This window comes from Cornus florida, unplaced genomic scaffold (assembly GCF_030987335.1).
Source record: "Cornus florida cultivar Cherokee Brave unplaced genomic scaffold, ASM3098733v1 CherokeeBrave_3.0.0_Hap2_Chr04, whole genome shotgun sequence".
NCBI classification, from domain to species: Eukaryota; Viridiplantae; Streptophyta; class Magnoliopsida; order Cornales; family Cornaceae; genus Cornus; species Cornus florida.
In genome coordinates this window covers 81,875,456-81,885,912 of record NW_026775574.1, presented here as the reverse complement: position 1 = coordinate 81,885,912, position 10,457 = coordinate 81,875,456, and the positions used below count along the sequence as shown (strand labels likewise).

Genomic DNA, 10,457 nt, shown 5'->3' with positions numbered 1-10,457 from the left:
TTCAGAGGATTGACGCCCGCCTCTCTGTTGTTAGTAGGATAGGCATGCCATTGCTTGGAATTATCCAAAACCCAATTTCAATTTATAGAAAGGAAAAAGAAAAAAAAAATTGCTTGGAATTAGCCGAAGCCCAATTTCAATTTATAGAAAGAAAAAATAAAATAAAATAAAAAGAAAAACCAGTGGAACCTTACCACGTTTATATTATAGTATTATACCATCACCCTAGTGAATTTTGGTCTAAAGTCAAGTTCAAGACTGGTACTTTGAGAAGAAATAGCCTAAGGTCATTCTAAAATGAAATAGGCCAAGCCCAAGCCCAAGCCCAAGCCCATATAATCCCCAAACCCATTGTCCGTCTAATCCGTCTCTCTCTGTGTGCCCTCCAACCCCTCCCTCCCTCAGTCCAGACATTTCCAAGCAAGCCAAATCGGCGGCTACCAAAACGCCGACAACACTCTCTTACGACGGTTGCAATTAGTCGATTTCCAAGCAGTTTAGTGTATTTCTCCTCATCTTTCTCTTTATTTTCGCAAATTTCTCTTTCATCTTTGTTTCATGCCATATTTGTTTGATATAATAATAGTTGAATATTTGAGTTGAGATGAGCACTTTGATGGGTATATTATTTGATCTCAGCTATGTCTTTTCAACTTTTCCATTGATATATAAACACATTGAACCCTGTACATAAATTTAGTCTCAACTCTATTTCTTAATTAAATACTGTATATCTCTTCATATTTCTCTTTATTTTCCCAAATTTCTCTCTCATTTTTTTTTGATGTAATACGCGAATGTTTGAGCTGAGATAAGTAATTTGATGTGTATATTATGTGAGAATGCTGTTTCTTAATCAAAGTACTAATACATAAATGGAGTTCATATTACTTGATTTCGCTCGAACATTGTCAAACCGAGCTCGATCATAGCTAGGTAGAAGGTTGATTGAACATGAATCGAGCTCAGACACTCGTTTGAGTTTGATCGAGACTTACCCAACCAGTAGTTAAATAGTTGAGATAAGTATTTTGATGTGTATATTATGTGACAACCCTTTTTCTTAATCAAAGTACTAATACACAAATAGAGTTCATATCAGTTGATTTTGTTCAAACATTGTCAAACGATCATGGCTAGGTATAAGGTCGATTGAGCACGAAATGAGCTCGGACACTCCTTTGAGTTTGATCTAGACTTACCCAACCAGTAGTTAAATAGTTGAGTTCAAAACTCTATATAGACATTAGACATATATAAGTTGTTCACATTGTTTCACGGGTATTATTTTTGCACTTCATTTTTATTTTTTTTATTTTTATTTTTATTTTTGGCAGGAAACGTCACACAAGTGATGGATTCAATTCCAAAACGGCGGCGGGAGCATACTGAGGAAGTGAATGTGGAAGGTAATGAAGACAGGATTAGTAACTTACCAACAAGTCTTATAGGCCATATCCTCTCTTTCCTTCCAACAAAGAATGCAGTTGCAACTAGTGTCTTGTCTACCAAATGGAAGTACCTCTGGACCTCAATCGCTACTCTAGACTTTGATGACGGGTTGGTAGATGTATGGCCAACTCCTCGGAAGAGTCGCAAACAAAGACAAAGTTTAGTGGAAACGAGCTTCATAAATTTTGTCTACCGAGTACTCACACGTAATGTATCAGATTTGCAGAAATTCCATCTGAAATGTACTCGGAGTTATGATGTTTCACATGTTAACATATGGATTTCAACTGCACTGTCACGTAATCCTCGTGAACTTCATCTTTCACATATTGGGAATTTACCTCGTGAGCTTTTTACTTCTACAAGTCTGGTGGTACTTAAACTGGTTAGTTCATGGTGTCGGACAATTGTTCTCAGTGTTCCTATTGGTTCATGGTGTCGCACAATTGTTCTCAATGTTCCTACTTTGGTTTGTCTACGGTCTCTTAAAATTCTCGTTATTGATTATTTTAAATTTTTGGATGATGACTCAATCTATCGGCTCTGTTCTAGTTGCCCTGTACTTGAAGATTTGTCCATAGGAAACTGTGATTTGGGAAATATCAGTGTTCTTAACATTTCTGCTCCCAATCTTAGGTTTTTAACTATAAATTGCTGGACTTCTTGTTATCAATTTGGATGTTCCTGTGATTCCGATTGTAAGTACAAGATTGTGCTTAATACGCCAAATCTTCAACACCTCAAATACAAAGACTTCGCAGCAAAAGGCTATTCAATGAGTAAATTAGATGCTCTTGTCAAAGCTGACATTAGTTTCGTAGAAAGATGTTGTGGTGTTCGTGATCGATCTATTGAAAAACTTGCTAAGGCAGATTTTTTTAAAAGAATGACTAAAGTTCAGTGGCTTCGTTTATCTATTGATTCTATAGAGGTTAGTTTGCTACCCTGCATCTATTTTTTAAGATACATATATAGTTATATGGGTGGCTGTCACTTCAAAATATTAATCAACACGCGTTCCATTTTTTTTTTTTTTTTTTGCATGAAGGTCTTCGAGTTGTGGAGATTACTACAGTGTCGCCATTTGATTTATTTGGAGCTCGGTAATCAGCACCAATATGTTGGATGGAAACTACTACTGGATATTGTTGAAAGATTGCCACTGCTGGAAACTCTTATTTTTGGGGTAAAACACCGACTCTTTTTTCAAACGACTTTGTTTTAGTGGAGAAAAATTACTTGAGTAATTAAATTAGAGGTGTTACTGTTTATATTTCTCATTTGATTAGGGACTTTCACGAGAGGGAAACCAGACGACATCCTGTTGGTATCAACCTCCAAACGTGCCTTCTTGTTTGTTGTAGAAAATTGAAATTAAGCTATTCGAAGGGAAGAGTGGTGAGCTGAAAATGGCAGAGTATTTCTTGATGAATTCAAGATATTTGGAGACACTGATGATTCATCCTCGTCGGGGTGAAGAGTTGGAGATTTGCAAAAAGCTATTGATGTTACCAAGGGGCAACAAAGACTTGCCGAGTCGAGGTTCTCTGATATTTTCGTATGTCACCTCTTTTGGAGAAATTATATTTTGTGAGATGAAGGGAGTGGGTGTGGTTAAGATTTTATCTTGTTTCCTGCTTCCATTTGTTTCTACTGGTAAGCAGTAGAGTAGTAAAACAGTAGTTGCTTCTGTTTAGTTTATTAGTTAGTTTTTGGCAATAACATATTATTAGCTGTTACATTTTGCCCGCAGCATTCCCTGGAATAGCCTGGACTTGCAGCATTCTATGTTATGTTTACTGTCAATGAGATATCAAGGACTGGAAACATAGATATTAAGGCCCGTTTAGCATGCGTTTTGTATTGGTTAAAATAGAAACAATGTTTTTGCTATAGAAGTGTTTTGAAAAAAAAAACTGGAAGCACGTTTGGTAATGATGTTTTGCTGTGAATGTTTTGCTACTGTTGTAGCTTTGGGCCATGAATCGTTGTCAAAATAAAAAAAAAAATAATTTTTTTGGTGTTTTGCTTTTGGGCCTTAGCACTGTGTAAAATAAAATAAGGCTGTTCCGAATATGTTTTTGTTGTCAAAATTAACACAAAAACAATAGAAACAAAACGCATGTCACACGTACTCTAAAAACTGGCATGATTCTGATTTGGACCTGTTCGGAAATTGGGGTGATTCCAATCTGGGCCACTTTGAATTCCTATCTGAAATTTCTTTTGTGGGCTAGATTAGGCTTCTTTCGTCTTATTCCTAGCCTTGGTTTTTAGCCCAAAGATTGTTGATGGGCCTGTTCGGTGTATAAATAACTTTTTCTTTTGTTCTTTTATGTACACGTTTATTTACTGGGAAAAAAGTTCAAAAAAAAAAAAAAAAAAATTACTGGGAAAAACATAATTGGGGATGATCAGAGTAAACTTTTCTTTGACTATGCCTATGGTTGATTGGTGGATGCTTCAGGCAAATTTTTTATTATTATTATATTATTATTATTATTATTATTTGACTATTTGTTGATAGTACGCGTTTATCCAAGATTTTTTACCCTTATGTTCGGCTTGTTGGTGTTGAGACTAGCAAATGAACCGAATTAGGATTTCACCCCCTCATGCCGGGCTGGAGGCGATCGTTTGGGCTTTCAATTTGGACTTTAAAAATAAAAAATTGTAAATAGGGCTTCATATTTGAAAATTAGTATAGAATCTCTCAATATTTTGAGATTCTCAAGGCGGCGTTTATGTTACATGAGTCAATTTAGAATTTACACTTATGCTATGTTCCCTTGAGCTCAATTTGCTAAGGATGTTTATTCAAATTCAAACAAATTAGCTAACTCAAATAGGCTAGAATATATCTATATCTATATCTATACTATTATTAAATATGCAAAGAGTTTCAGTATTTCATATTTCAGTGTTTGTTTATTAATATAAAAAAAGAGTTTTTATAAATAAAAAAAAAAATTACCTAAAAAGTATTTAAAGAGTTTAATTCAAATTACAAATTACCTAATAAAATTCATTTTTCTTATACAACATCGGTTTTGAGTTATAAAGGATTATATGGAAGTCTCTTATAAAACTAAAGATCTAAAGAAATATTAATCACACCAATCACACCTTTTTCAGCCTTTTAATTAAGATCAAGTGTAGTATTATATTTTTTTGGATCGGGTCAACTAGAATAGCTTGCTCTTTTTGGCTAACCAATCTCGGCCATTTGGCTAAGATCAAGTGTAGTAGTAAAGTTTTTAGGGTCATTTTTCTTGTCCCACATCATTTTTGAATTATAAAGGATTAGATGAATGCCTCTTATAAAACTATAGACATAAAGAATTATTAATCATACATTTCTCAGCCTTTTGGCTAACCTTTATAGACAAAGAGTTTCAGTATTTATTTATTAATATAAAAAAAGAGTTTTTATAAATAAAAAAATACCTAAAAATTATTTAAAGAGTTTAATTCAAATTACAAATTACCTAACTCATTGAGGAATGGGTATAAAAATTAAGAATATAGAAATCCAGAATTGCAGAGTAAATACCGTATTTATTTATTTATTGATATAAAAAATATTTATTAATTGATATAAAAAATTTTATCTATACTATTATTAAATGTGCAAAGAGTTTAAGTATTTAAGTATTTATTTATTTATATAAAAAAAATATTTATTAATTGATATAAAAAGAGTTTTTATAAAAGAAAAAACTCTATAAACTCTAAAATCTACCTAATAAAATTTAATTAACCTATTTATCTATTTATTGTTATGAATTTTCAATAAAAGAAAATCTAATTAAACAAAAATATTTATTAATTGATATATATAATAAAATAATTTTTCTAAAACTCTACCACAAATTAGCTTCTATTATGAGTTTTTTTTAATAAAATTATATCTAATTAGACAAGCATATATTTAAAGAAAATAAAATAATTTCTATGAAACTCTATCACAAATTACCTATTTTATTTTCAATAAAACTCAATCACACTAGACAAAGATATATTTAAAGTTTCTATAAAACTCTAACACAAATTACCTATTTATCTATTTATTATTAGTTTTTTAATAAAAGAAAATCTAATTAGATAAGAATTATTAATATAAAAATATTTTTCAATTGATATAAAAAATAAAATAATTTTTCTAAAACTCTACCATAAATTATTATGAGTTTTTTTTTTTTAATAAAATGTAATCTAATTAGACAATAACTATTAATATATAAAAATATTTATTAATTCATGCAAAAAGAGTTTTTAAAAGATTTTCTATAAAACTGTAACACGTATTACCTATTTATCTATGTATAATGAGTTTTTTTTAATAAAAGAAAATATAATTAAACAAGAATATATTTAAAGAAAATAAAATAATTTCTATAAAATGTACCACAAATTGGCTATTTTATTTTCTATAAAACTCTATCACATTATCTACTTATTATGAGTTTTTTAATAAAATAAAATGCAATTAGACAATAATATATTTAAAGAAAATAAAATAATTTCTATAAAACTTTACTACAAAGTAGCTCTTTTATTTTCTATAAAACTCTATCACATATAACTTGTGTTTATCTATTTATTATAAATATATTTAAAGAAAATAAAATAATTTCTATAAAATTGTATCACAAATTACCTATTTTATTTTCTTTAAAATTCTATCACATATAACATGTATTTATCTATTTATTATGAGTTGTTTAATAAAAAGGCATATATTCAAAGAAAATAAAATAACTCTACCACAAATTACCTATTTTATTTTCTATAAAAGTCTATCACATTTGACAAGGATATATTTATAAAAAATAAAATATAACATAGGTCTTCCAAAAAACCATAAACTTCATATGATAAATTTTTATATCAATTTCAATCTAATGCATGATTAGTACATTTGAATTTCTATTTTAAAATTTAATTAACAATTTTTATAATTGAATTTCTATTGTAAATTTAAAATTATACTAAATTTCAAATTACAAATTACCTAATAAAATTCAAATCTATAATTTTATATATATATATATATAATTTTTATAATATTATCTAATAAAATTCAAATTACCTAAAATAATTTATTACTTTGCAAAACTCAAAATCTACCATTAATTTCAGTATTAAAATATTTTTTTTAATTAATAAAAAAATAAAATATAAATATTTCAGTATTAAAATAAAAACCTAAAAGAATTTATTAATTTACAAAAATCAAACTCTACCGCCAAATATTTGCTAAAACCTTTGTAAATTTTGTTTAAGTGTTTTTTTATCTGATTTTGGTACAAGTAGATACGGCATCACTTAAAACCAAGTGAGTTTCCCAAAGAGATATTGACTTTTCATTAGTCCATGGACTTGTGCGTTTCTTTTCTATTTTGGTAATTTTCATGGGTTTGGGAAATTGAGGTTGCTATCAGATTGTTGTGATTCTGTGTTCCATGCTTGGGATTTTTTTTTTTCCTTTCCTTACTAATTTTCCTTAACCAGAATTAAAATTTTAAAAAATGAAGATAGCTAAAAAAGGTAAATTAAAACAAATCATGATATTAAACAATATTATCAACAAACAAATAGGTAGATATAAATGTGTTAAAAATTAACGTTTTGTTTTTCAACACATTAAATTTAATCGGGCTAAAATAGATAGATATAAATGTGTTAAAAACATATATAATTTTATTGAAAAGCGCTATAATACGGTGAGATTACATTTCTGATAAAGGATCCAAACAATTGCAATCTTTGGGTGTGTATATCAAAGTTTATATATATATAATAACTTCACAGATAGCTAAAAATCCAGCCCAAAAAAAAAAAAACTGTCCTAAAACCAGCCCTAGTTAAATCCGTTCTTAATATTGCCCTTCAAAGTCCTAAACCAGCCCAACTATTTGCTTTGCTTTAAATGAGGGTGAAAAATGTAAACAAAATTACTTCAGTTTAAATAGTAATATGAAGTGAAGATTAATCCTTATCTGCACCTTTCCTTCACAATTGAGACAAATCCGCATTTGGATTAATCCACCTTTCCAATAAAATTGGATTAATCCGCATTTACTTTCCTATTTGGCACTTAGAATTAAACTGTCACCATTACTTTTATGATATGCAATTAGTATGCATATACCACTCTCCAAGCATCGTACCAGACATGTTTTTATTGTATCACATTACTAGTCCAAGCACATATTAGGCATTTGGAGGGGGTGAAACAGTATTTACCAAAAAAAAAAAAAAAAAAATTGTTCTTTTATGCAATTCGATTTGTATAATATCATCAATAATTGACATAAACATTTTAATTGTATGTGTGTGTGTGTATATATATATATTTTAAATAATACTTTTATGCTAACTCTCTTATTAGAAGAGTAGTGAGCTCTTTTTAATTACTTAATCATTGAATTAGATTTACTTATTTTTTTTAAAATATATGAAGAGTCAAATAAATTATTTAATATATCTTTTAATTCAATAATTAAATAGGAGAAATCCTGACTCTTCTCCCCGGTGTTAGAAGCATTATTCTTATATTTAAATGTTCTCCGGAGTCGGTGACCTAGCTCTATCCTTTGGAGTAGCTCAAAAAGACCGTGGGACCCTTCTTTCTTGCATTACTCCAAAATGGAAACAAGAACGCCCAGTAAATGAGATTGACCATGAATGGCAGTACGTCCTCTTTAAGTCTTACCCATATTTATTTCCTTTCCTAACATGCTCCCGGTATAAGATTTACCACCCATCATTCCCACTATAAATAGAGTGTCCACACTAGCACCAACTTCATCACAAAGAAGCATTTCTAGCTAACTAAAACATACACACTATTATTGTTCTAATACATTGAAGTGTGAGAGATATGGAGAAGAAGATGATGACTTCCTCATTGTTTGTATTGGGGTTGGTGGTTTTGGCTATGGCTACAAGCCCTGTGGCTAATGGCATCACGTGCCAAGATGCCATATCGAAGCTGTTGCCATGCCAAGGTTACTTGGTGGGTTTTTTTTCTATTTCGGTTCCATGTTGCCAGAGTGCTCAGTCTCTGAATCAGTTGGTTACTAACAAAGATGATCGGAAAGCAGTGTGTGAGTGCTTCAAAAAAGTTGCACCAGCTATTGGGGTTAACCCTGACAAAGCTAAGCAGCTTCCTCAGCTTTGCAACATCACTCTCTCTGTACCCATTGACTACAACACAGATTGCACAAAGTAATATATATATCTCTCTCTCACACACACAAACACACACTTCATTTTACAATATATATATCTGACTCAAATTGACTTTTTTTTTTCTGTGTCTTAATTTTGTGACATGTAGGGCTTGACTGGTTGGTGGAAATTCTCGGGGAGAAACTAGCTAGAAAGGTTTCCTTATATAGTAAAATAAAATGCGTGGCCTGATATAGCAGAATTTTTATTATATTTATCATGTCAAGATAGCAAATATATTCTAGCTTCTTTCTTTTTTTTCCCTTGGTGAACGATCCTTTTAATTGTATGAACACAATTACTAAAACTCTTCGTTTCCTAATCATGTTCTCTGGGATTTCTGTTATTCAATTCTATGCTATATTTTGGAAATCTTCCATGTTTTGCAACAATCAATAACTTGACCTCCATATTTGCATGGAATATGCAATTAATCCAAGCACTCCAGTCAAGTTCGAATGTGTACAATACATACACACATATATAATAATTTTTTGAAAACTGCAAGGGTATTTACGAAAAGATGCATTTATATCCTTCAAACTTTTGGCTTGATCAAGGGATTCTCTTACGCATCAATTTATTGGGAATTTCTGAGCCTTTGTACAGATCACAAATTTAAGTACATAATACCATTAAATTAAACAAGCAATTGACCTTCCAAGTGCTCATAAATTGGTTCAGTTTCACATGCATTGACCAATGATGATCTCGGGACAGACACGTACACACACACACAGCAATACCACCTAAAATTAGATTGTCAGCCTCTCTATTCAGAGTTTACTTGAGAGTCAATATTTTCAGCCACTGCTAGAGCTTTCCCAATTTTATAGTGAAGAGCTGAATTTGAGGAAGATTCGTTAAAATCATCCTATTTATTTATTAATATAAAAAAACAATTATATAAAAAAATTAATTTAAAGAGTTTAATTCAAATTACAAATTACCTAATAAAATTCATTTTTCTTGTCCCACATCGGTATTGTGTTATAAAGGATTATATGGAAGCCTCTTATAAAACTAAAGACCTAAAGAAATATTAATCACACATTTCTCGGCCTTTTGGCTAACCTTTCTCGGCCTTTTGACTAAGCTAAATTTTTTTAGGTCGGGTCAACGAGAGCAGCTTGCTTATTTTGGCTAATCTTTCTCGGCCTTTTGGCTAAGATCAAGTGTAGTACTAAAGTTTTTAGGGTCATTTTTCTTGTCCCATATCGGTTTTGAGTTATAAAGGATTACATGAAAACCTCTTATAAAGCTATAAACCTAAAGAAATATTAATCACACCTTTATCAGCCTTTTGGTTAACCTTTCTAAGCAAAGAGTTTCAGTATTTATTTATTAATATAAAAAAGTATTTTTATATAAAAAAAATACCTAAAAAATATTTAAAGAGTTTAATTCAAATTACAAATTATAAATTACCTAATAAAATTCATAAAAATTAATCTATAAATATTTAAAGAGTTTAAGTCAAATTACAAATTACCAAATAAAATTCATAAAAATTAATCTATATCTATACTATTATTAAATGTGCAAGTTCAGTATTTATTTATTAATATAAAAAAGAAATTTTTATAAAAAAAATTACATAAAAATTATTTAAAGAGTTTAATTCAAATTACAAATTACCGAATAAAATTCATTTTACTTGTCCCACATCGATTTTGAGTTATAAAGGATTACATGGAAGCCTCTTATAAAACTAAAGACCTAAAGAAATATTAATCACACCTTTCTCAACCTTTTGGCTAAGATCAAAT

At 29.8% G+C, this 10,457-nt stretch overlaps 2 protein-coding genes and 1 pseudogene across 2 annotated transcripts; all 3 read left to right on the top strand.

The window, feature by feature from the left end:
- LOC132303667 (F-box/LRR-repeat protein At3g26922-like) lies at window positions 1–3,358 on the top strand. The gene is made up of 4 exons (XM_059801023.1): window positions 1–502; window positions 1,338–2,383; window positions 2,501–2,638; window positions 2,742–3,358. Exons 2-4 carry the CDS (start codon window positions 1,355–1,357, stop codon window positions 2,814–2,816), a joined length of 1,242 nt encoding a protein of 413 aa, XP_059657006.1. The 5' UTR covers window positions 1–502; window positions 1,338–1,354; the 3' UTR covers window positions 2,817–3,358.
- Window positions 3,359–8,338: 4,980 nt separating this feature from the next.
- On the top strand, window positions 8,339–8,804 carry LOC132305214 (non-specific lipid-transfer protein-like). The gene is made up of 2 exons (XM_059802888.1): window positions 8,339–8,685; window positions 8,798–8,804. The coding sequence occupies exons 1-2, from the start codon at window positions 8,339–8,341 to the stop codon at window positions 8,802–8,804; spliced, it is 354 nt and encodes a 117-aa protein (XP_059658871.1).
- A 1,029-nt stretch (window positions 8,805–9,833) lies between these two features.
- LOC132305589 (U2 spliceosomal RNA) lies at window positions 9,834–9,954 on the top strand (annotated as a pseudogene).
- Window positions 9,955–10,457: the final 503 nt, after the last annotated feature.

What these genes read in the sequence shown, in the direction of transcription:
- LOC132303667 (XM_059801023.1), top strand. Translation starts at nt 1,355, where the DNA reads ATGGATTCAATTCCAAAACGGCGGCGGGAGCATACTGAGGAAGTGAAT. An exon ending in TATCTATTGATTCTATAGAG is followed by an intron (nt 2,384 to 2,500) that starts GTTAGTTTGCTA and finishes TTTTGCATGAAG; the next exon opens with GTCTTCGAGTTGTGGAGATT. An exon ending in TGGAAACTCTTATTTTTGGG is followed by an intron (nt 2,639 to 2,741) that starts GTAAAACACCGA and finishes TCATTTGATTAG; the next exon opens with GGACTTTCACGAGAGGGAAA.
- LOC132305214 (XM_059802888.1), top strand. Translation starts at nt 8,339, where the DNA reads ATGGAGAAGAAGATGATGACTTCCTCATTGTTTGTATTGGGGTTGGTG.